Genomic DNA, 26644 nt, shown 5'->3' on the forward strand with positions numbered 1-26644 from the left:
GTAGGACTAAAGTGTTGCGTGACGATCGCAATATGCTTGGCGGAGGTCTGCACTTTCTGAGTGCTTTTCTAGTTCTCAATGGCACACCAGGTCATCAATGCACTTTTTACAAACAGAAATGAACTACAGATACAAAAAATGTCTGTATAAGGCTTCAAATATGCTTATTTAAGTTTTAGATGTAGGCATGGTAACATGACTTCTGTTAATAGTGCTTTCATCCCCCTTTGAGTCAAGATGCATGCAGACTGAGATCCTCTGATGAAGCTCTGCTGGCTACTCTAAAGTCTGAACAGAAACTTACAGAATCCGTCCTTCAATTTTTTTTCTTGGCTCCAGTTATTTCATTCCAATTTGTAATATTTTACCTCTTTGCTTTTATCATCCATTTTTATTGTTTTGTGAAGCTCTTCCATAGCTGTTTAGAAAGAAAGTGCTATAAATAATACATTTGTTATTATTATTATTATTATTATTATTATTATTATTAAATAATGCAGTGTTCATGTGCTTCTTGGTGCCAGGATCAGTGGTACAAAGTCTTCAGACTTTGGTGTGTTCACATCGTTTCCATTCAGAAAGCTGATGTGAATCAATACAAAAGTTACTTACCGAAACATTAGCCACGTTTACATAGACCCAAGTATTCCGCTTGCATTTGGTTTATTTGCTCAAACGGAAAGAATTTAACCTTTGTATACACCTCATTCTGAAACAAAAGTGCCAATCCGAAATGAAAATTTAGTCGGTTTCACAGTGGTGGAATATTCCTTTCCCCAAACTGATTGAGGTATCTTGTGTCCACTCAAATGGAAAGTTGTCAGGGTGCGTTCTTTCAGCGCATGCTCAGATATGACGTAAGACGCAACTAGAGACGTTCCTCAACTTTAAAAATGGCAGCAAGCCGTCAGCACTGGACTGCTGCGGAAAGTTTGTTTTTGATCCAAACTTTGAAAGAAATTAACATAATTTCAAGACTGGACGGACAACAAACTTGCAATACGGAGTATTGCAACACTGTGATAAAACAACTGACGTCCTCCAGCTTTGATAAATCTTGTGATGTTTACATTTTTCTGCACATGCCCCATTGACTATTCTGTTTGATTACAGCAGCGCATGTAGACCAGAGATTCCTTTCCATGTATACTATTGTTTTCAGAAAAGTCATTCGGAAAGATTCCTTTCGGAAAGACGAAACACTCCTCATGTAACCGTGGCTAATGTTAGCTCACCACGTTGGTAATGAATTTGACATCAAGTCGGTAAGTCAGGCACCAGATTCTTGGACTAAGTAAAAGGTGTTTAGTTTGCCAAGTTATTTTTCAGATATATAAATGAATGCAGAGCATTAGGCTTCACTTTGCTTTCATAACCAGGTGGACACTTGAGGAACTGCAGTGTTCTGGCAGTTTGTTTGTTTCTACAGGATTGCCCACCAAACGTGCAATACATACTGCAGGTGAAAGTATTTTATCTTTTCTGTCCATACCATTTATTGTTATGTCAAACATTCCTTATTTTTGTTTTTTTAGACACTATGTTTATCTTCTTCTTTTTTATTGCACTATAATTTATATACTGATGCTTATTTTTTATCATTATAATTATTTTGTAGCACCAGACAGAGCTTAGTTCCGCACTCGGATATTAAGTATTTAATGTTCCTCCTCAGAACTATGCACCCTCTATTGGCCTATGTAAGTACTGCACCAACACAATTACAATTAAAAAACACTGAACTTTGATAATTTATCATAATATATTATTATGTTAAATATTTTTGTTTTCATCTTTTAATAATATTTTGTGATGTAGATGATCAAATCCACAACACTTTTCAATTTCTCTCTGAGGAACATTATACTGAAGCTGTTGGACTATTTGTTTACACAGTCCATTTATGTCATTAACCTGTTGAAAGTTAAATATAACAGTTTGAAGATTTCCCTCCAGGTCTTTTTTAAGCATTGCACAACATTTTCTAAACATGATTCGATCAACATTTTACGCAACAGTCACTCAAAATTGTACATGTTTGGACCTGGAGCTGCAGGAAATCAAAACAGATAAATTCAGTGTGAGTTAAACTTTTATGAGAACATCAACAGGATGTTTTGGCTGTAATTTAAAGCATCAGACCTCATTTAGAGTATTACAGTCAATAAAAGCAGAAAAAGAAAAACATAATTCCCTCCAGCCAAAAGCAGCATGAACTCTTTCTTGAGTTATTTTGAAAGTTTTATTCTGATCCTCTGTTGCAGCTCTGCTATTTGAGTCTGTTTGTATGACCTCACTACCTGGCAGGAGAGGACTACATCTCCCTCCCTCCCTCCTCCCTCCCTCCTTCTTCCCCCCAACATCTAAATGTGCTCTGGAGTTTGAATAAAGCTTCTTTCTGCTCTCTGCAGGCAGGAGTGAGAGGCCCCTGGAGTCGCTGCCGCCGGGAGCTTTGGAGCATCAACGGTACGTTCACGACTCACTGCCGGAGCTGGAATATTTGTGAAAAGAGAAAAAGTTTAGAGGAGGCTTTAAGTCCTGTTCATCCTCAGGTGTTTGGTCGAGGTAACATACTGATGTCAGAGCTCAGGTGGACGATTATATCTTAATTTTGAGTGATTATTCTTCTTGAAAAGTCAGTAATAACTCATTAAAATCACATTGGAGCTCACTTAAGTGTGATTTTATGTCTTTGTGTTGACTGCTGGCTGGATTTTGAGCAGTGGGAGTTGAGAGGTTGAGAAGTTTGATGTCTGTGAGGAGCTCCTTTTTGGTTTGATGGTTTAACATCCTTTCTCCAAACACATTTGTGTCACAGTTTCTTGTAGCTGCAAATCTGAAATATAGCTGAAAAGTTTCAGAGTGAATAGATTGAGGATATGGAATTGTATTATTTCACATAATTGTCTCTTCTTTGGACGGAGATTGAATGAATGAATGAGCCGGCATCACATGACTGAATTAAGTCTGAATTCCCAGTGTGCCTTGCTGGTGTTGGGTTTCTCTTTGTGATTTAAAACATGTTTGCTTGTGAAAACACAGGGGTGTTTGTTTTTCCTCTCTATTTTTAAATCTGTCGTCAGGAACCAAGAATCAAGGATGGCTTTGTTATCTTTGTGGGGCTTTTTTTCTATACGGCAACACAAAACCGTCACAGACTAAAATTATTCAATATTAGGGACTTAAATTTGTGTTTAAGGCAGCAGCAGTAAGTTTATATCAAAAATATCTCACTGAGCTTTGAGAAAGCTGATGGTGGAGTTCTTTAAACAGTTCTGGCACAGATTAGAGGAAAATGTATTGGAATGTGTTTTTTGTTTTTGTTTTCATCTAATTTTGACTCCCCAAAAATGTCAACATTGACTGTGTGAGGACTCGATGTTGCTGAAAACACTAAACCTTAAATTGCTCTTCATGACATGGATAATATCTGGAGAATTAGTGTGAATGGGATGAATTAACACAGGTGAATGGGTGATGGCTGGTGTAAAGTACTCTAAGCTGTCAAAGAGGAGACCTTAGAGCTCTTTAATAAGGTTGCTTTAAGTTTGACATTAAGTTTCTGGAAGCAGGGTTCCAGAAAAAGTTCAGCCTTAGTACGTTTCAATTTACAGTATCATTGCTGTATTTTTCTCCCAGAAGCCATTGCTGTTACAATAATATGTATTATGCTGCACAAAACTGAAATCTTATCAAGTATTTTTGTCTTATTTTAAGTAAACCATGCAGAAAAATGTCTTGTTTCAAGTTATTTAAAGACAAAAATTAAGTCTGAATTGCTTGTAACAAATAAAAAAAACTGCCAATAGAGCAAGAAAAATTAGCTTGAAAATTTGCTTAAAACTAGAATAATGTCTAAATACAAGAAACTTTTCTCTTGTTCCATTGGCAGATTTTTTTTTTACTTGTTACAAACAATTCAGACTAGAGATGTTCGATACCACTCTTTATGCAGACCGATACCAGTATGAATACTATACCGAGTACCGATACTACCAGTACTTTTGAAACATAAAATTTAAATGAACAGTGACAGATCATTTTGATCAAGGACAGCACAGTGACTCTGACATTAAGTCCAAATAAAACACAAACAACTCTCACTGGATTTAGATTTTTTCTAGTCAATATTTTTAAAAAATGATACTAAAAGTGCACAATAAAAGTAACAACTGTCAGAGTTTAAGTGTTTTTTAAGTAAACTAAAGTGCAAAAAAAAAAAGTTTAACTGTTAACTCTGCCTGGTTCATTCATATTGTCTGAAAAGGTCCTGGCGTACATTTGCAGTGGTGTTAAACAGCAGCAACCAGCAGCATCTGGCGGCGAGGAGGACTTGCTTGACTTAAGATTTTTTTTGCCTGGAGTATCTTCTGCTGGTATTTGCAGCCTTCTCGAGTACCGATACCTTGAATAAAGACTGGTATCAGCCTGATAACGATACCTGGGATCGGTATCTGTCCATCCCTAATTCAGACTTCACTTGAGTCTTTTAATAACTTCAAATAAGACATTTTTTTTTGACTAGTGAGGTGAATGTGGCTCATATTAAGTCTAAAAAGACATTTCCTACTGAAAATAAGACAAAAAACACCTGATTAGATTTCAGGTTTTTCCCAGTGTAAAATCTGAGTCTATGAGGAGGAAACTGAGGGTCTTTAAGTGGTATAAGATTAAAAAAAGGAGCTGTTCTACCTGAAAAAAAACAAACAACTTTTTAGAACTTTTGATGTTTGTTTTTCGGACAGAAAAGTTTACTGAAACATTTGATCAACCGCTCTGATAGTGCACGCTTCTCCTCACGTTGCTTCTGCAATCATCACTCACAGAAAAACTCAATGCTGCTGAAGTTGGGGATCAAACCACCAACCTTCAACTTAAGTCAGGGATCTCAAACTCGTGCCATTGAGGGCCAAGAGGCTGCAGGTTTTCTTTCCAACCAAAAACTCCACCAGCTGATTTCACCGATGACCCCACCTTCAAGCAGAGAGCAGGGACTTATCAGTGAAATCAGCTGGTGGAGTTTGAGATCCTTGACAAGACATGACCCACCCACAGTGGACAGAAACTGTTAGAGGACAGGAAGAGTTAGAGGACTAAGCCTTGGTGTTTGGGATGAGTAAATGCAGATATTTAAATTAAAACACGTACAGAGGCTTTAGTCCTTGTTGCAGTGGTCACTGGTTCAACTCCAAGTCATAAACTTTGTTTTATGTATTCCTCTTCTCTCTGCTCCCAACATTTCCCCTCTGTCTTCAGCTGTCTTACCTCAGAAAGAAAAAAAAATCAACAAACAAATAGATGAGTAGACAAAACAGTCTTGCAGGACTTTCAAATTTTAAAAAGGAAACTGGAGATTTTGTAACCCAGACAAAAAGTTTAGATTCTGTAAAGAAACAAGCTTTTGGAGATTAAACTTAACAAATTTTAAGAAATTAGATATTTTTGAAACTTAACGTGTTTGATGGTTGACTGATGTGCACGTGCAGCTAAAGCATCTCTTGAATCAGACTCTTTAAGGCTTGTATGCACTTACAAGCAGCTGTGGATGTGAATGTTTCCACTTTACTGTACAACGGTCTGTGTGCATGTGTGTGTGTGTGTATGAGATACAAACACAGGCCTTACAGTATGAGCTCAATACCGACACACACACCCCCAAACATTCTCCCAGCAAGCAGCTTGATGCGTGATCTTTGAGAGCTTGTCTGTGTGTGTGTGTGCAGTATCAATGTCAACTCTGTTCTTCAGCTGAGGGTGTGTGAGAGGAGAGTGTGTGGAGGTGGGAGGCGGTGGTGAAAAAGGGAGGGGGCTCTCCTTGTGTTGACTTTGGCAGGGCAGCACCCCCCCTAAAAACTCTCTGCTCCTGTCCGTTGTTGGAACAGACCGAGGCCTTATTGCGCTCCACCTCAGCTGGGAGCGGAACATACCACAGCCACCAAACGGGGGTGCAGCAGCCGCCCCTCTGACTGAATGAGCACTCTGTGGAGAGGGGGTCTGGTGTCAAAACTATGAAGTGGCCTCAGTTTAAATGATGCATTTAAAGAGAGAGGGAGATGAAGATCTGCTCTGTGGTTGGGTAGTGAGCAATTTGCAGTCATGGTTTTGGTTTTTGGCTGGGTTGTGTGGCTGCTTGACTGCGAGCTGGTCAGATTACAGATAACCTGCTTCGTTTCACACAAGAATACAAAAAATATATGTAAAAACCATATCTGATGGATTAATGAAGGTAAGAGAAACATTAAAAATAAATCACTTAAACAACAGAGAAGATTTGGGTTTGTGTTGACTTTGGCGCCCCCTGTGGACAAAGCAAAAATAATCAGCTTAAAAACTCCTCTAGGGATTTTTAAAATTGCATTCCATTATATTATATTCCAGTGTGTGTAACAAAATAAAAAAAAATTAGAATGAAGTTAATAGAAATATATGTCAAACATTAACTTTAGGTTAAATTACTACAAGCGACGTAATATCACAATACATTTAATCAATCTTTATTTATATAGTTCCAAATACTAAACATTATCTTATCGTATTACCTTCCAAGGTGTAATATCACGTTGCATTACATTATATTGTGTAATGTTACATTGTGCAATTTTATGTTACATTAAGGTTGTGTTACGTAATCTCATACCTCACCTTGTTAAGGCCTTCGTAGTTTTTATGTCTTTTGTCGGAAAGAACCGGGTACTGGGACTCAAACACTAACAATGTTGAATGTTTTGGTATGAGACTTGTCAACAACGAGCGTTTTGATTGGTCCGATGTGAACTCAGTGGGGTTTCAAAAAATAAATATTGTGTGAAATATTCAAGCTTTAAGCCAACTTTTGTGCTGAATTGTTGCCCTACACTGTTACATAACTATTCTTTGCAATAGATCAGGTGCGTTGCATTATTCTACACTGTCAAGCTGCCCTGCATTAGGCTAAGCTAAGCTAATGAAGGTTAAACTAGACTACAGTACTCTACGTTATTTTAATCGATGCAATACACCTTATGTCACGTCATGCCATTTACATCACATCACATTAAACGCAAAACAATTTGATGCATCTGATACAACAAATCCAGCTGTCTCCACAGTGGATACAAAAGCTACAGCCATCAGGGCCTGTATGCAAAAATAAAATTGATTAATGGTATGTATGAGTCAGGTGAATGGGCCAAAAGAGCGGGAATACAGCACCCTTGGCGGTTTAAAGGTGGACATCGCAAGTTGTGTTGCTGTTTGAGACAAAATATGCAAAGACAGTGGACAATCCTTTGGAAAGGTGGCGATGTGTAGACATACAGCAAATTCAGATTAAGGAGACAACATTTTTTCAGTGAACAGATGAGATAAGGGAGACAAATCCTAGTCTCAGACCGGCGAGGCTGGCTGCCGTCAGTTTTACAAGTTTGATTCACGTTTTTCTGCGTCTGGGTCCTTCTATGATGTGTGTGGTGAAATGTTGGAGTTCATAAACTGCTTTAAGACTTATTCATCCAGGTACTTGGGGATTCACAAAGCAGCTTTCATATTTATGATTTTATTATTGAGGTTTTCTTACTGTGCTCTCAGAGATACCGCACACATTTACTCTGTTCAAGATCGCCAAACTTTCTCTTTCTTTTTGTCTACCTGATTTACACACCGATAACAGCTGTTTGTGTGTTCTTGTAATGAAACCTCCATTTCTCTGGCTATAAAATGTTTTTGTTGATCTTCTCTCAGTCACACTGTTGCCACTCGCCTAGTTTATCGCTGTTTATGAGTGGTAGACGTGCGCAGTTTGGATTGTTTGATGGGTTTTCAAGGAGGTTCACCTTAATTATGATGTAAAATGCACTGCGTCTCGGTCACGGTGTTACTAGTTAAGTGGCTGATTATTTGCAGTTGTGCATGCGGCTAACGCTGCAGCTAAACGGGCCGTTCCATAACAGAACGTTTGGACTAATAAAGTTTGCTTAATAACTGAACGGGCATACAGGCCCAGGTCCAAATCAAAGGACCTTAAGTATGCAGCTACAGAGTCATCTTTAGATTTTTCACAACATAGTTTTATAATGAGCAATACTTAAAAACAAAAAAACTAACGAAGTGTTTTACCTCACTCATCAATACTTTGGGAATATGAATTATTTGTCCACGGGGGGGTGCTTAAATCCCAGCAGAAATTAAGTTCCTTCATGCTGCTTTAAGTTTTGGAATAAATTAGGCCCCGTTTACATGACGCCAAAAACAGTCAATTCCGCAAACATTTCGTTGCGTTTTGGCCTTCCGTTTAGATGAGACCACGTTGCGTTTTCAGTGAAAACGCAAACTTTTGAAAACGCTCCCCAGAGTGGAAAGATCTGAATCCGCTCCTCCATCCAGCCTCGTGTAAACACAGAGCGGAGCGTTTCAGGGTGAAACGCTGAAGTCACCGCATGCGCACTCGCAGTTTCAGGTGAAGGCTTCGCGCGCAGCCACATTTCCAGTCCATTCCGGTCCAGTAGGTGGCGGTAATGCGCGTCATGGTTGGATTGCCTACCGTCTCACACAACAAAACGGCAGAAAAAGAAAGAACAGAAGAAGAGACTTGTCCTCCTGGAGTCGTATGAACGCGGATCGTTTTCACGCCGTCCTCATGTAAACGTGGGTGGCTTTTGGAAACGCAAAGGAAGAATCTTTGCGGGAGTCTCCGTGTAAACGGGGCCTTAGACAAATGTAGAAAAAGTCGGGCAGAAACAAACAGGTTTGACAGTTCCTTAGATATAAAAGCCATTTGGGGGACGATATGAAACCAAAGAGTCCCTGCAGGTCTGAACTTTTCTGGACCATAATAAATGAACATCAGTGTGTGATTATTCCAGCATGGACCGGTCCATCCGTCCTCTCCTGCTGTGTGGTATTTTGTGTTTCCGTCCAAACTGGGCCAACGTTCACTCTCAGACAGATCTTAGACAGCAGAGCAAATATTAGTCCTACTGTACTGTGTGTGTGCTGGATATGAGGAACTCTGAGAATGCTTACAGCCCACACACACATACACACACACTTGCTCATTCATTCAGCTTGTCATCTGCCCAAAGATGTCCTCCCTTTACAGTAAAACATTATTGTTTTTGAGCTGAGTCACTTATTTTGAAAGGTCGCTGGATTTCCCTTTTGGCGTCCCACCAGTCTGCCAAACACCGTTCAGCCACAGCACACGCTCTGTGACTGCGAGCCTTGGCTTTATTGGCTGTAAACGTCCCCGTGTGCCTGGTTTGAATGAACTGGGAGCACTCTGCAGCTCGTCCTGGGGCTTGTGAACGCAGCACAATGAGGGTTCAGTTGGTGCTCGCAACGGTTTTGTGTGTTTGACTTTGCTGCACTCACGGGCTTGGAGAGCTGAGAGAAAATAAGCAATGTGGTAATAAGAGTCTGACAGATGTGGGTTTGTGATAGCAGAGCTGATGTTTGTTGACTGGAGGTTACAGTTTGTTGATATTAAACGATTCTGTGAATTTTTTTCTTGACGGCAAAAGAAAACGTTAAAGAGAGGTGTTTAGGCTGCAGGAAAAATATAATTAATCTTTCATAGGTCTGCATGAATCGTTTTCATTCAAACGGACATTTACAGTTAACCTATAAATAAGCTCCGTTCACACACACACACTTCACTCCTGAATATGTCCAGGTTTTATCTGGTTAGGCTACACGTGAGAACACAAATACCAGGATGTAATGATACAGACTTAAGTTCTCAGGACTTATAGACTGCTATGCTGCTGGTTATGTTTTAGACCAAATAAAAGCACTAGTCAGCCCTCCCAAAAGGTCTTTCTCAACAGCAGGAACAAGAGACCTTAAAAGGAACTATTTGTGTTTTTCGATCAGAAGGTTCCCGTGGCCTTTTGTTTGTCAGCATTCTCACAATGGGCCAGAAACCCAGGCAGATTATGTAAATCAGGCCAGTGAGGTATGGGGAAGAAAAAAATAAAGCTAAATGCAACACACCACCCGACCAGAAGAGGGCAGTAAGACAATGATAAGGCCAATTTAGGCCCCGTTACACGACATCATCTGAAAAAGCTAAAATGCAGTGAAAAAAAATCTGTGTTTACACAGAAATGCTGAGGGACTGAAAACGCTGCAGTAAGCATGCCAGACCTGTAGTCTGCACCATAACTGTGTTGTCCAGAAGCTGCTTTTGGTAGATCTCCACCGAAATAGAGTTAAGCCGATCATCTCTGCCGATCATCTGGTGTATTGGGGAATACTAAGAGCAGAAGTGGAGCAACAGATGCTCATTTTGTTAAAAGACAGTCAGCAGATACAGCAGATTGCACACGCAGCATGGTAGTTGGCAACGATCGTAACAACGGTACTGTTGTCCGGTTGTATGCGCTCGCAGGAAGCGGAGTGTGACGTCAGCGTTTCAACTGAAAATGCCAGCTTACTGTTTACCTGTGTAGGCAGCGTTCCAGAAAAATCCCACTCTGGAGGCCGTTTTTCGAAAGTTTGCGTTTTAGGTCGGCTAAAACGCTGTTTCCGTGCAAACGCAAGGCTGCAACGCAACAAAACTTTGGCGTTTCAGCCTAAAACTGTTGTTGTGTAAATACCATTGACCCTTATACCATTGACAGTAGGTACCAGGGCCCATTGATCGTGCCCATTCCTATTGGGCATGATCAATACCATCCATTTCTGAGTCTCCTCTATGCTAACAGGCTAACTGTTGTGTTGCAAATGACAGTGCTGGCCTCTCTGTCGCCTTGTTTTCTCACCTTTCCTTACACCAGTAAGGCACCAGATCCGTGTCCATTCCATTGCCATTTTGTCATGTTTATACTGCTACAAGCCTCTCCTCTTTCATGTTAGGCTATAAAACTTCAAACCTGTTGACTTCCACTCTGGCTGCGCTCATTACTTCGGGTTGTTGTTGTAGTAAAGTGAAATACGATTTGTTGTCGACACATTTTTATTTTATTTTGAAAGCCACAGGATGTATTAATAAAAATGGAGCGAGACATTGACGGACAGATCGGGGCGGCGTCGGTAGTGATGCGAACGCTATACTGGTCTGTTGTGGTGAAAAGAGAGAGCAGAGCCAGAAGGCAAGGCTCTCAATTTACCAGTCAATCTATGTTCCAACCCTCACCTATGGCCACACGCTGTGGGTAGTGACCGAAAGAACAAGATTGCGGATACAAGCGTCTGAAATGAGTTTCCTCTGCAGGGTGTCTGGGCTCAGCCTTCAGGATAATGTTCGTAGCTCGGACATCCGGGAGAGACTTGGAGTAGAGCCACTGCACCCCCGCATCAAGAAGAGCGAGATGAGGAGGTTCGGGCATCTGGTGAGGATGCCTCCTGGACGCCTCCCTCAGGAGGTGGTCTGGGCATGTCCAACTGGGAGGAGACCCCGGGGTAGTCCCAGGACATGGTGGAGAGATAAAATCTCTCGACTGGCCTGGGAACACCTTGGTATCCCCCCAGAGAAGCTGGTGAAAGAGGCTGGGGACTGGGGTCACTGGTCTTCGCTGGTGGCACTGCTGTCCCAGCGACCCAGACCCGGGTAATCGGTGGAAAATGAGATGAGGATGTATAAATGTGGTTCTAGTGCACAACTTCCTGTCCTGAGTGCTGAAATGTCTGGTGCATTTTGGTTGTTACAGCCCTCTACTGGTCTGGTGGTGAAGTGCAATTTCTATTACTGCTTCTCTGTGAGTTACTCGTCTGATTTGAATTATCTTAACAGAACTTCAAGCCACAAAGGAAAGGCAGACAATATTGTCAAAGAAGTTGCTGAACCTTGAGGTTCCTGGCACCGATGATAGAAAACACATTTATATTCGTGCTACGGCTCCTTTTAGGATCTTTTCGTTTGTAACGGTTTATTGATGTCTCTTGAGGACTAAGTGGTAGCTCTTGTTGCTGATTATGTCCTGCAATGCGGATAAAACCTTGTCCTACTCTGCAGTCACAGGCTTCACTCAATGATCATCTTTGCTGTGGAAACTGCAGAGAAGAAAACTTTCTCTTCAAATTTGACCAGATGTTGGAGCTGGATGAGAGAGTCAGGAAATAAACTGTTGTCCAACTCAGCCTGGAGGAAGCAGGAATACATGTTTCAGATTTTCACTGCTATCATTTCAACATCTGTTTAAGTGAATCCATCAGAAACACAACTGGTATCTCATCATCCTGTTAGAAGTGAGGTTTACACACAGCACAGTGAGACAAAGAGGCACGTTGAAAGGACGCCTGAGAAGGTGGAAAATATTGCCTAAGTTAATTATTTTATGTAGGAGTGTTCAACAACTGGGAAAGCGTTTGAGATGAATGAATCACTCTCAGTTATTTCAGGACCAAAGACGTTTCCTGTTCCCACAGACAGAGGGGCTTTCATACCTCTCTGGGCATGTATGGAATCTCTAAATAATACCAGAGACTCCTGACTTTCTATTTCCATCTTAACTAATGAGGCTGACGTCACAACCAAACACATTAAATATCCTGAATCACAGAGAAAATGTCTGTGAGTGGACAGGAGTTAGGAAAAACACAGGAGCATTCAGGGGGAGAGGAAACGATGATAAACCCTCCGACTCACTCAAACACTCACCTCACTGTTCGCTCAGTGTGCAGTGGGAAAAAGGGGGTGTAACTTTTGTTTATCCCTGTCATACATGTCTAACCAGTGGATAAGTAGCTCTTAGGGAGTCTGATGAGCAGTGTCTGTAAACTCTCCTTCTTCTCCTAATCATCTGTCATTATCAGATAACTTTTAACACCAGTGTTTGGATCTTTGGGTTTTTTCAGGTAACAATGACCCTCCTGCTTCTGCTATGTGTGTCCCTGCCCCTCATCTCAGCAACGGTTATGCTTGATGACCATGACGGTGAGTACAGTGCTTAAAGTAAGATCAAGTTGTAAATGTTAACTTTTCATCAGTCTAGTCTGTATCTTTACTGGAGATCATTTAGGTTTAAGGCATGTTCTTCAAATTTTTCGAATGCCTGGTTAATTTTTGTATAAAGGTGTGTATAGCTTCACAAAAATAAAGCAAAACCATGGAATACACCTCTTTTCTTCAAGAGGAGAATAAAATAGAATATTTTTGTATTGATTCCCCTTATGGGGATTTTTTATTGCATTATTACACTTTTTTTTTGTCACAGCAGCTCACAAAAAAGTGTAATAATGCAATAATAATTAATTTAGAATGATTATCAGAATATGAAATTAGAAATTTAAAGAAAAATAAAAAAACATTAATATTTACATATTTATACAGGAGCAAGATTTATTTTTTTTTTAAAATTGGTTATTGACGATAAAAAGCACTTGATAATGATAATATAAAAATATAAAATAGTTTTAACGTCATGAATTAAAATTTGTACAAATATATATTGAAATGAATGTAAAACCATAGTATCCAAGACATTTGACTTCCTGAATTGGTCCTACTTTGACTAAGGAGATATGAATAAAGCCTGTGAGTATGGCAGATCAAGAATAGAAGTAATGTTCAGAAAAAAGGATAAGATTTTTTAATTATTATTATTATTATTATTATTATTATTAATAATAATAATAATAATAATAATAATAATAATAATAATAATTTATTTTTATTATTTTAATAATAATATTTACTTATTTATTTATTCTGGCCTTTCTGTTATGATAACCCATTTTTACCACTGGAGGAGCTCCAAGACATTGAAAGGACTGGGGTAAGGTTTTCAGGACAGGGATACATTTCCTATCAGCTATTTTGGGTCAGCTGGTTCAAAAACAGCCACTGATTGGTTGGCAGTCTCCTATTAGCACTCTCAGCTTACAGGATTAATCACATTTAACTTAAATGTATCCTTAAATTATCACAGATTGCTTCTATTTATTGAGGGAAAGGGTCCTGGTTTAGCCTCTGAACAGACATCAATTTTTTCTCAGGCATGGAAAATCTTTTGGATGTCATAGAAACAAATGGAAGAGCTGAGGGTCTCACAAAGCAACTGGTTTCGATGACAAGTCTCTATGATGCACAGCTCTGTTTTTAGAGACAGCTCTGTAAACAGAACTGTTTCTGTGGATTGTGTGAGCTGTTTCCTGAGGGTTAAGTACTGAACCAAATGTGCCTCAAATGGAATTGGCAGAGTTGTACTTTTTTATCACATCATTTTCACAGACACAGTCTTCCCCAAACCAAGCAGTCCTTTACAATCTTGGGAAACTGCTTGAGAGACTCACTTTCATCTTACCAAGGGTTTGCTAAAATGTGAAAGAGTAAAGAAGAGGATTCATCACCATATACTGTTTGTAAATACACCATGCCAAATCCTATAGCTAACATGGATATAAGACATAAATATCCTCTGTTTGATTGTACTAAACTTTGTATTTTCAACCAAATGTGTATGTCTTTGGAAATGTTAAATAAACTCCATAAACTACATCTTAACTAAGCTTAACCCGTCTTACCCTAGCCTTGGATGGCACACTGCGGGTCAGCATCCCATTGGAGATGCCTCTCCGTCCCCTGCTTGGCAGCAAAGTAGTGGTTCCCTGCTACTTCCAAGACAACACAGTCAACGACCCTGGAGCCCCAACCATCGCCCCACTCTCCCACCGCATCAAATGGACCTACGTCACTAAGGAGAAAGTCACCACCATCCTGGTAGCATCAGAGGGGAAGGTGCAGGTGGAGACAGATTATTTGGACAGGTTGACAATGATCAACTACCCACTGGTGCCAACTGACGCCACCATCGAGATAACAGAGCTCAGGTCCAAAGACTCGGGTACCTACCGCTGTGAGGTGATGCAGGGCATTGAGGACAACTACGACACCGTGGACATCCAGGTTCAGGGTAGGCTTTGGAAACATCAACCTCCATTAATTACCACAGTGTATCATCAGTGATGTCCAGGCAGGAAGAGATATTTAACTACTGCTCCTTGCCTCATTCTTTTTCATGTCCCAGGTATCGTGTTCCACTACCGAGCCATCTCCACCCGCTACACCCTGACCTTTGAGAAAGCCAAAGCAGCCTGTCTCCAGAACAGCGCCACCATCGCAACAGCAGCCCAGCTCCAGGCGGCTTACGACGATGGATACCACCAGTGTGATGCTGGATGGCTCTCTGATCAGACTGTCAGGTAGTGTCCAGTCATCGATCTAATAGTATTGATTGATGGCAGCACAAGCAGATTCAACTGACACCTGTTAAACTCTTTAAGGTACCCAATCCAGGAGCCTCGAGAGCGCTGCTATGGAGACAAGGAGACCTTCCCTGGTGTGAGAACTTATGGTGTGAGAGATGCCAACGAGACCTACGACGTGTACTGTTTTGCTGAGAAGATGTCAGGTAAGCTAACAGCATTAGCATCAGAGATGAGGGAGTTATGACTGTAATGTCCACGGTTTTGACTCCCCTCCTCTCTCCTCCTAGGCAGAGTCTTCTACTCCATGTCCGTGGAGAAGTTCACCTTCTATGAAGCTGGGGATCAGTGTACCAAACTCGGCGCCCGCCTCGCCACCACTGGAGAACTTTACCTGGCCTGGAAGGGTGGTATGGATGTGTGCAACGCTGGCTGGCTGGCAGACAGGAGTGTGCGTTACCCCATCAACATTGCCAGACCTCAGTGTGGAGGAGGGCTCCTGGGAGTGAGGACCGTCTACCTGCACCCCAACCAGACAGGATACCCCTACCCAGACTCCCGCTACGATGCCATCTGCTTCCGAGGTGAGATTTGCATGAACACATGAAAATGTATTTACATTCTAATTCATGATGTTTGGTGAAAACCATTTGACATATTTGTTGTCAAATAAATCTATGTCAGTTGAGGATTGATGGATGTATGGCATATCCAGTCTCTTATAAATCTAAATTCCTGATCCTGGTTGGATGAAAGTTTTAATCTGAATAGAAAAGATCTAATGTAGGAAATCCACTTTTTTGTCATCCTGGATTGGGCAGTCCAGTTTACTTCCCCAATTTTTAACAATTACAAGGATCCCATTAACCTTAAAGATTTTTAAAGATTGCAAAACTACAATTGCCTAGACTTTAATGGTACCAAAATCAAAATATTTTGTCTACAGGGGGCACCAAAATTGATGCCAACCAATGGGGTTCTGATGGATTACTATTTTTCACAGCCACGGTCAATCTAAAGTGATATATGCTAAGTAATCAAATCTTGTAGTAAATTTTGGTGTAACATTCAAATTATGATACAATGTGCTGCTGTAATTCAGCCTTAATCCAGCCCTCTGCTGTCTTCAAGGCATCCAATAAATTTGGATCAAGGGTGTCCCAAACCTACCGCAAAAGTTTAAGCATAAAGTTGACCGTTTATGAAGACTTCGCCAAGTCTTACCCAGATTCATTGAAAACTTGTTTCCTAAGATTTGATCCATTCTGATCAGATTACTCATCAGATGGGTTCCAGGACTCTAAATCTAGAGTCTCTTCTCAGGTATGTGAAACTCATCCAGCACTTGTGCTCTTTGCTTCCTCAGCTGGTGAGGACGAAGATGCCGTCCCTGTTAGGACCACCCCTTTCCCATACATCATTCGCATGACACCTGCCCCAGGTGTATACCCAGGTGTCATCCCCACTCCAGGAAGGGAGGAAGGCAGAGGCGGTGAAGTGGACACCCTTTCCCCTCTGCCATTCCCACCAAGCAGGACAGACACTTTCACCAGAGTGACTCCGATTGTACCTGAGCCTGATTTGGGCCTGACTGACATTTACGCTGCCATGGGTCCCACGGGTAAGTCTGCCTTTAATTTAAATAAGTAAACCATTCATATTATGCCTAAATCATGTGAGATGTCAGTTTAGAGAAGTGCAATAAAGCATCAAAAAATAGCTATCACTGAATAAGGTGTCTGACTCTTCCTTACCAGGTGTGGTGTTCCACTACAGACCAATCACAGGTCGCTACACGCTGACCTTTTTGGAGGCCGCCAGAGCCTGCCAGAGTATTGGGGCAGCCATTGCCAGCCCTCAGCAGCTGCAGGCAGCTTTTGAGAAAGGCCTGCACCAATGTGATGCTGGCTGGCTCCGTGACCAGTCAGTTAGGTAAGTAAGCACTTTCACAGACTTTCATACACTTAGGCATCTTTCACAACCAAAAAAACAAGAGCTACGTAAGATGCTTCATGCCGATCCAGTCTCAACTTTACTTTCACCTTTTCTTGTTCTCAGGTATCCTATCATATCACCCAGAGAAAACTGTGCTGGTAATCTGCCCCACAGCGCAGGTGTCAGATCCTATGGCCTGAGACCAGCCAGCGAACGTTATGATGTGTTTTGTTATGTGGAACGACTCCAAGGTGGGAATCTCAGTTGCACCAACTTTACAGTCACATTATTTCAGTATCTTTCTACCTCCCTATCTACTGTATTCAGTCTTCTAAATGTTTGTCTGTTTTGCCTCCAGGTGAGGTATTCTTCACCAGTGACTACGATAGCTTCTCCTTTGACGAGGCAGTGCAGCATTGCCAGAAACTTAACACCACCCTGGCCAACACTGGACAGCTGTATGCTGCCTGGAATCAGGGCCTTGATAAGTGCCGTCCAGGCTGGCTGATGGATCGCAGTGTACGCTACCCCATCACAACACCCAGGTCCCACTGTGGGGGCGGTCAGGTTGGAGTCCACATCATCTACGCCTACCCCAACCAGACAGGATTTCCTGATGAGCACTCACGATATGATGCGTACTGTTTCAGAGGTAGGAAAGGGTTCAGGCCATGAGTTGTGCAGAGCTTCATAAAAGCATCTGCTAAATGAAACTGTAGAACTGTAGAACTTTCCTACCCTGAGCTTTATTGTATCCTGTCTTTTTCAGCTGAAGGTCCAGTTGTCAATGTAGAAACAGTAACCAGTGTGAATGTGACCACAGTGACGGTGGATGTTACCGACAGAACAACAGTCACGATCGATCATATGACTCCAACGGGTAAACCAGGTGCAGGAGTCTTTCCTTTGAATCCTTATTAAGTCTTAGGTTTGGTCTTGTTGTTTTGATGTTTATCAGTGATGCTTATGTCACCTTATCTCGGTTATGTCTAGTTGAAACCACCGTGCAGTACAATGAGACTGAATTTGCTACAAATGTTACGAGAGTAGAGGAGTTCATCAACGAGACAATCATCTCTACTCACGAGGCTGTTCCTACTGGTAAGACAGCGAGACGCAAAGAGATAATTCTACAGCGCTTGACACTGTTTCACCATTTCTTAAGATGCCTAATCCTTTCCTGTCTCTATTCTGGATATTTACACCAGTGAAAACAGTTTTACCACCAACCTATGTTGATGCGTCCGGCTCTGGTTCAGCCGACCATTCAGCCAGCGGAGAGATCCCAGGGGAGCCCAGCTCCGCCAGTGGCAGTGGAGACCACTCTGGATCAGGACCAGATATCCAGTTCAGCGGACACCCTGACATCTTCTCTGGCGATCATTCAGCATCAGGAGGTCCACAGGAGGGAGGAACCTCTGTCACCTTTGCATCTGGGGAGCAGGGCAGTGCATCTGGATCTGGGGAGACGTTGGACAGACAGCACTCTGGTTTTGGTCTATCAGGATCGGGATACAGCAGTGGAAGTGGGGAAGTCAGTGGTGGCAGTGGAGAAACAGTGATCATCATGGTGGATGGGAAGATGGTGGAGGTGACAAGAACTGAAAAAACCACAGAGCAGGAATTAGGCCACAGTGGAATTGACTCCAGCGGTGTTTTCTTGGGATCGGGCACGTCAGGATCAGGAGATCTGTCAGGGTCTGTTTCTGGATTTTCTGGCATCTCGTTTATAGACCACAGTGCTGTTGACCTGACTGTCCAGCCATCTGGGGAGCAGATGGCATCCGGGGAGCTGGTGTCTGGATATCGCCCCTTCCACAGCGGCTTCTCCAGTGGTTTCCCATCTGGTGTCTCCATCAGCGGCTCTGCATCTGGGGACTCTTTCCAGCAGCGTGGTGACGTCATCTACCTTACAGACACCGACTTGATGGAAGTGACCGAAACCCCACAGGTTCGGCTCCCTGAGCAGGGCAGAGGGGTAGTGGAGGTCAGCGGACAAGGAAGCGGCTCAGGGATCCATCATGAATTCAGTGGCTCTTACGACCAAAGATCACATCTGTCAGGAAGTGGAGACCAGGCGACCTACCCTGAGTACACTGTTGCTGTTGGTCAATCAGGACAAGGCCAGGATCATCAGGAAGGACAGGCAACACTTACAGATTATGTAACCCCTGACACGTTGTATACCAGTCCAACCACAGCACCATCAGTGTCTTTAGCAACCCCCTCTGTTGTCCAGCAGCCTGAAGTCGTGGAAGGTATGTGGTTTGACTCTTCTGTCTATTCCTGCTGGAACAGCTTTGCCCCCACCACTCCTCAACACATTTTACAAAGCAGATGTTTCTTTCTCTCTTCTTTCAGCCTCTGTAGACCCCTGTGATCCAAACCCTTGCAGATCAGGAACCTGCACTGTGCAAGACGACATTGCAGTCTGTCAGTGTCCCACTGGTTTCACCGGCGAAGACTGCTCAACGCGTAAGTCAACCTTTAGAAACCTCACACTGAACACAGTAGAAGTAAGATACATGCATTTCAGTTGCACGGTTCATATATTTTCTCACGTTTTGGGATGTGAATCCTTCCCTGTATAGGTGTGCAGGGATGCGCTGATGGCTGGTTGGAGTTTATGGGCAACTGTTACCTCCACTTTGCCGAGCGAGACACCTGGTCTGAGGCTGAGCAGCGTTGCCAGGAGCTGAACTCTCACCTGGTCAGCATCGGTTCTCAGGAGGAGCAGCAGTTTGTCAACTGTGAGTTTTTCAAGGCTGTAAAAGCATTTAGAGTCAGTAAACACAAATTCTTACCCGGTTTTCATGAATTTCAACTTGGAAGTTTCATGAGTGGGTATCTTGAGAGGGATCTGGCTCTGTAAGAAAAGCAGGGGTTCTTCGTAACAATTGTAGACTGGCTATTTGTGGATATGGAACCAGGATAAAAGTCAAAATACCATGGACATCATGTGTTTCTTCAGAGCTACAATCTTTTTTATTGCATTACAGCTCACGGTCAGGACTACCAGTGGATTGGACTCAACGACAAAGATCTGCAGAATGACTTCCGGTGGACAGACGGCAGTCCTCTGGTGAGTTAAGCCAACGAATGAGTTTACGATTGAATGGGATTTTGCTGGTTACAGATGTCAGTGTTTCCACTGAAAACCTTGGCTTGCTGTTTACATCACAATGTCTGCTGCAGGGTTCCAGAAAAATCCCACCCTGGGGACTGTTTTCAAAAGTTTCTGTTTTAGATCAACTTGAGTGCTATTTCCGTGTAAATGAAAGGCCAAAACAACAATGCCTTTGGGTTTCATCATAAAACCCTTGTAGTGTAAACAGCCTCTAAAATACCGCCTGTAACCCACGTAGAGGTCTGCATAAAACGTTTGTTAAACCCACGTCATGGGATCCTAATTCTCAAAGTTTCCCTCTGTAAATGTAGTTTAACCTAACAGTACCCGATGTGAACCAGTAGCATTTGCAAAACAGTTTCCAAGTTCAAGTTCCAAGTTTGTAATTAAAATTGCCCCAATTTAATTAAAACACTTAAATGCTTGACAACTATCCACATTAATTAAACTTTTTTTATGTTTTTTTTAATGTTTTTTTTTATTTAATTTTATTTTTATATTAAGACTCGCATATTCACAAGTAATTATATGTATTATCCATTGGTAATTTGACATTACAGTGATTCCTCATGTTTTTATAAATTTATGCAGAGAAAAAAATAATAATAAGAAATCTAAAAGAAAATAAATAAATAAATAAATAGAAAAAATTGTATATATTTTATACACCACATCATACCAGTTTTGTACTGGTGGAGTAACTGGCTGGAGCCATTTCTTTGTTATTGCCTATCTGGCAGCAATGCTCAAAATTCCAAATAAATAATTAGTTTTCTGGCTTTTAGACAGATGCTGCCTACCAATAAAGAGTTGGTCCCATTCAAAGATAATATTTGACCCAAAAATGTCACTTAATTCTTGTTTCGATGTTTTCATCTGTTGACTTTTAACTCTCTTAGACCTTTGAGAACTGGAGACCCAACCAGCCAGACAACTACTTCAACTCTGGAGAGGACTGTGTGGTGATGATCTGGCACGAGGGTGGACAGTGGAATGATGTGCCCTGCAACTACCACCTTCCCTTCACCTGCAAGACTGGACCAGGTAAGCTGACAAAATTAGGTACCTCGAAATGTGATCTGTAATTATTGGAGACTATCTTAGTTAACAAAGAGTTATTCCTGTAACTCAACAGGTAAAACACAACCCTGCTTATATATGGCAAACACTCTGACTACGACTCTGAAAACTTGACTCTTTTTCTCTAGTCACTTGCAGAGCGCCCCCTCAGGTGGAGCACGGTCGTCCAATGGGCAGCAGCAAAGAGCGCTACCCTGTAGACTCCATAGTCCGCTATCAGTGTGATGCAGGCTACACGCAGCGCCACCTGCCTGTCATACGCTGTATGCCGGATGGACAGTGGGAGGAGCCTCAAGTGGAGTGTACAGAAGGTGAGATTTAGAAAACAGATTCAGTGCTGTTTGGTTTTATGTTTATTGTATTTTGAAAAATTCGGTCAACAGGTTTTGGTGGATCACTTGTTCTGAAACAAGTTAAGCCGTTAACTTATCCTTCCCAGGGAAATTTGACAGATAATTGACAATAAATTAGTATGTGTTTAATGATAATCAAATACTGTTTGAGACGAATGTGTAAAGCTGAAAGTCTCCAATCGATGGGCTCTCTGTAGGCCCAAACACGGGTTTATCTCTCCCGTCTCCATGCTTTACAGAGCAGTGTGGTGCGATGTTTTGCCAGTCTGAACTGTTTTGGGCTTTTTTGAAACTAACCAGTTTGCCACCAGTGCTTATCACCTCCAAAGTATCAACAGATCCATGTGCAGTGCAATAAAGGATGCTCACAAACAGCACAGGTTAAATATTGCTGCGTTCCATTTGTACTCAGAACTGGGAAGTCGGAGTCGTCACCTCCGAGTTCACCGTTCCAGTTGCCAAGTCAGAAAAAACTTGCCATAACAGCAGTATTTCTGTAATCATCAAATTATTCTATGTATACGGCTAAATTAATGCTACAAAGACTAGACGGAAATGATAAAATAAAAGAACCTGACAAGCTTAATTACTGTTTACCCCCAAACTCGGAATATCCGACTGGGAACAAGGGGGTGGTGTGGATGCTACGACTTACAAGTCGAAAATCCGACCTCAAGTGGCGTTCCAGCTGGGCATTCCCACTCGGAACTTGAAAATACGGACTTCCGAGTACAAATGGAACGTAGCATATCCTTAATGCTAACAGGCTAACTGCATGAATAACACCGACGTGGCTTCTCCTTTAATCTTGTCATTTTTGCTGAATGACATTTGTTGTTAACTCATTGCCCTCTACTGGTCTGGTGGTGTGGTGCAATTAACTTTTGTTTTGTTTTTCTCAATGCATCACCTATGAGGTTATATTTGTGCCACCACAATCTGAATTTGAATTTAAGAATTGAATTTGAAAAGCATGATGTGTAATGGAATTTAATGTTTTGAATGTGATTTTTTTTTTAATTGAATTACTTTTTTAATTGAATTTGAAATAGTGTTTTACCTATGAAAATTTCAACTCTTTTTATACTTTAAATTCAAAAACATGAAAATAAAGCCTCATTAAAGTCTGCATAACTTTCTACTTTTAAACACAGCTAACAGAAAACGTGTTTAATATCAGACCAGCAAATTTCAGAATTTTAGTTCCTGGTATCATTCTACATAGAAACTACATGGTTCCCATGGCTCTTTGTTTGTCTGTGGGTTGATTATTGAAGACAGGTTGGTGATTATGAGGTTATATTTGTGCAACCAGAAACTGAATTTGAGTTAAAATATTGAATTTGAAAAGCATGATGTGTAATGGAGTTTAATGTTTTGAAATTTATTTTTTTTCAATGAATTTTTAAGATGAATTTGAGATAGTATTTTACCCATGAATATTCTACTCTTTTTATACTTTCAATTCAAAACACAGAATTCAATTTCAATTGAAGAAGGAACTGGGAGTGACGTGTTTTCCGATTCAGGGTTTCTGTGAATCTGTGCTCGATTAGTCTCCCTGACAGGCACAAGATGACATAACGGTCATGCCACTCTGAATTGAAATTAAATTGTCTGTGTGTGTTTCTGTGTTTCTGAATTTAAAGTATAAAAAGAATTGAATTTTCATAGGTAAAATACCATTTCAAATTCAATTAAAAAAAACAATAATAATTTTCAAAACATTAAATTCCATTACACATCATGCTTTTCAAATTCAATATTTTGATTCAAATTCAATTTCTGGTGGCACAAATATGACCTCATAAGTGATGCATTGAGAAAAAAAATACAAAAGTTAATTGCACTACACCACCAGACCAGTAGAGGGCAGTGAGGCAACAACAAAGACCATTCAGCAAAAATCACAAGCTAAAAGGAGCAGTCAAGTCGGCATTATTTATGCAGTTAGCCTGTTTAACATCATGCTTTTCAACTTCGATACCTGACTTAAATTATCAACCCACAGACACACAAAGAGCCATGATAACCATGAAGTTCCAGGAAATGATACCAGGAACTAAAATTCTGAAATTTGCCATTCTGATAATAAACATGTTTTCTGTTAGTTGTGTTTAAAAACAGACTTTATTGAGAGTTTATTACTTTGACATCCTTCACCTGGGTTATCTTCTTACTTTAACCTCATCAGTGCTCTCCTCCTCATGTGAAATGCCTTAAGTGACTCATTTTATCATGATTTCATCAGTATGCGTACCTTTTCTCTCGCAGCCGGTGCCAGCAGCAACAGACTACACAAAAGATCCCTGAGGAGGAGAAGTAAAGGTGTCAGCAGCCAACAGGAACAGAGGAAGCTGCACTGAGCGGGAATGAAAGGACACACTGCAGAGAGCCACAAAGGACCCCTCTTGTAAAGAGGCATGGACACCAATGCAAATGCCCGACCAAAAAGATAACACCCCCTACCGTGTATATACACACACTTTACAGCACATTTAGACGTACATTTGGATCTTTGGGTGTCACTCTACGTCTTCTTTATGTAGTTTTCTTTGTATTTATACTGTTTAATTTATAGCTGTGACTCAGTATTTGTAAAATCAAGCCGAAATTTCCTGCAATCAGCTGCCAGCACTGCACACAGAGGAAGGTAAAAGTGTCGAAAAAGGAGCTTTAGAGTGGCACCCAAAGTCCAAAACACAGCCCGGTAGACGTGTTTTCAAATGCAGCTGGATTCTCTGAAGTAAAACACAATGTTTCTTACAACTTTAGGTGTTTTTTCTAGATCTGTGTTTCTTTGTGTTATTTTTTAAATTTCCTTTTATTCTGTTTTAGACTCTGAGGACTAAAAGTGTGTGCTTTCAACTGGCGAATTGAGCGGTTTTCTTTTATTTTTTTGCTTCATAGGCAGTGATTCTCAAGCTTTTTGGTTGTGACTCCCGGAAAAGAAGCAGTGATATGGTTTCACTTGATTTTAAAAATAATCAGAGCTGCAGAGCAATTCAATCTGGAAGGGAGGGGAAAGGGGGTACAAATTATTTGAGTGTATGAGACATGATTAAAAAGATTGTGCTCTCCGGTTTAATGATAGAAATTATCACAACAGACCTGGATCTAAATAGTCAGCACTCATGCACTTTTGGGAGCGTTCAGAAACTTCTGTGCTTAATATTTGAATCCAGTGCACCTTATACGAAAAACAAACACACCACACACATAAAGAGTGGCGTAGACGTGCACTTTTCTGTTCTTTTGCAGAATATGCACGCTCAGCTTTCAGGCGAAGGAAGGTAGACACATAATCGGGGCGTCTTCAGAGCGATCAGTAGCTGACGATTGTGCTTTTGTAAGATTTAGATTCACTGAATGGATTAGTTTCTCACTGTAAATATTCTCTACAACTCTCTGAACAGCAGGATCTGTCCGTAGCTTACGCAGAGCAGACGTTCGTTGGCTTAAATATCCGGTGAGGCGCAGTTTAGCGTTATTTATCAAGTGGGTTTGACTGGTTTTGACCTCCAGATGACTTTAAGAGGAACACAAACTGTGTTTTCTGGAGTGTTTTTGGAGGTTTCTGGCTTTTTTTTCTCACAGTACAGAAATCTTGGAACGTATGAGGCGAAATAATTTTAGGACAAAGAAGCTGTGACAGCTGTAGGATTTATATAAATGATGAGGCTGAGGTGGAGGGGGAGGATGTAAAATGTCGACCATGACCTTTCTGAAGGTCAAGATTTGCTTCGAATCAGAGCAGATGTCCAAACTCTGAAACAGACGCGTAAAGCGCACTTAACACAAAGTGAACCTTGCAGCTTGCACAAATATTTACACGTAAATAAATAATAAATTGAGTTGGTTTCAAGCTGTAGCACGCCATGACACACCTCACTGACAGACCATGAGATGAAGACTTTAAAAGAGATGAGCTATAGTCTCCATCTGTATGAGTGTGAAACCTTGATTCTTCAACAATCAGAAAACCAAATTATGTTAACATCACATCGACTCTGATCCTGACACCTGATGTGAACATGCAGTATTCTGTGCTGTGCCAAATAAAACTTGGAATCATCTGTCTCTGTTAAATCATTGTCCTTGTGTCCAAATCGATCACATTTTTACCCAGGAGCAACTTTGAACCTTAAACTGAGATGTTTCTGTCCCTTTTTGGATGCGTCATCTTTCCCCGAGCTGTTAAATTTGAGGTAAACTCTCGGAGCCGGAGGGACAGACCTGGCATTTAGTTTGTTTTTCTCTTCCTGTGGAACCCAACCATGAACAAACACACAGTAAATAGCTCCTTCATCGACCTGTACAGCGCCGGCCTTCATTGCTGCAGCCGCCACAAACAGATCTGCTGTGTGAGTACGTTGCAAGGAGAGCAGCTCTGTATGTATATAGGTACCTGCACAGGTGTAAATAAAAACCTATTGGCCGTATCATCAGTGGGACTTCTGTTCACTTCGGGGAGCGGCGTGTTCAGCTACACGCTCGTCTAAAAGTGCTCAGACAGAGCGACGCTGTTTACCTACAGAGGCTGTTTCATAACGGATCAGTGACCCATCTCACCTCTGCACACCTGCAGCCAAGTTTAACGGTGGGAGAACGCCAACCAGCAGCCCTTTTTATACCGCCCACAGCTTTCATCTCATAATGTTTGAATCATGGCACTAAATTTAATCAGGCTCTACAGTTACATGTTCTGTCAAGTGCTCAAACCAAAGTAAAGTGTATCCAGTAACATCTCACAAACTTAATTTGGACTGTGCATAGGCTACATGAAGCTAAAGCCCTGTTCATTCAGAAACTCAGTAACTCTTAAAGCTGACGTCTTTAAAGGGGACATATCATGCTTGTTTCTGCTTTTCACTCTGCCAGACTAGGATGCCTGTAAAGCATTTCTGCCCTCAGTACAAGTCATTTAGTTCCTTCATTGCCCCACAATAGCGTTCTCAATATCCTCATTTTAGGCCATTCTGAAGATCTCGTTGAAACGCTCCGTTTAGAGAATGACCTCCAGTAA

At 41.4% G+C, this 26644-nt stretch overlaps 1 protein-coding gene across 1 annotated transcript; it reads left to right on the top strand.

Moving 5' to 3' along the window:
• Positions 1 to 2388: 2388 nt before the first annotated feature.
• LOC141797177 (aggrecan core protein-like) lies at positions 2389 to 25668 on the top strand. Its single transcript, XM_074678629.1, has 19 exons — positions 2389 to 2466; positions 12775 to 12853; positions 14448 to 14831; positions 14946 to 15120; positions 15202 to 15329; positions 15414 to 15707; positions 16490 to 16744; positions 16881 to 17055; positions 17182 to 17309; positions 17417 to 17710; positions 17828 to 17947; positions 18052 to 18159; positions 18267 to 19316; positions 19420 to 19533; positions 19650 to 19808; positions 20058 to 20140; positions 21085 to 21229; positions 21394 to 21576; positions 23893 to 25668. Exons 2-19 carry the CDS (start codon positions 12781 to 12783, stop codon positions 23982 to 23984), a joined length of 3960 nt encoding a protein of 1319 aa, XP_074534730.1. The 5' UTR covers positions 2389 to 2466; positions 12775 to 12780; the 3' UTR covers positions 23985 to 25668.
• Positions 25669 to 26644: the final 976 nt, after the last annotated feature.

Source organism: Halichoeres trimaculatus, unplaced genomic scaffold, assembly GCF_033239565.1.
Source record: "Halichoeres trimaculatus isolate MK-OKI-2021-1 unplaced genomic scaffold, fHalTri1.1 fHalTri1_scaffold_10, whole genome shotgun sequence".
Taxonomy (NCBI): domain Eukaryota; kingdom Metazoa; phylum Chordata; class Actinopteri; order Labriformes; family Labridae; genus Halichoeres; species Halichoeres trimaculatus.

Excerpts from the sequence above, each read along its gene's own strand:
- LOC141797177 (XM_074678629.1), top strand. The coding sequence starts at position 12,781 with ATGACCCTCCTGCTTCTGCTATGTGTGTCCCTGCCCCTCATCTCAGCA. Across the intron at positions 17,310-17,416 it reads TTATGTGGAACGACTCCAAG|GTGAGGTATTCTTCACCAGT; the intron begins GTGGGAATCTCA and ends TTTTGCCTCCAG. Across the intron at positions 21,577-23,892 it reads TCAAGTGGAGTGTACAGAAG|CCGGTGCCAGCAGCAACAGA; the intron begins GTGAGATTTAGA and ends TTTCTCTCGCAG.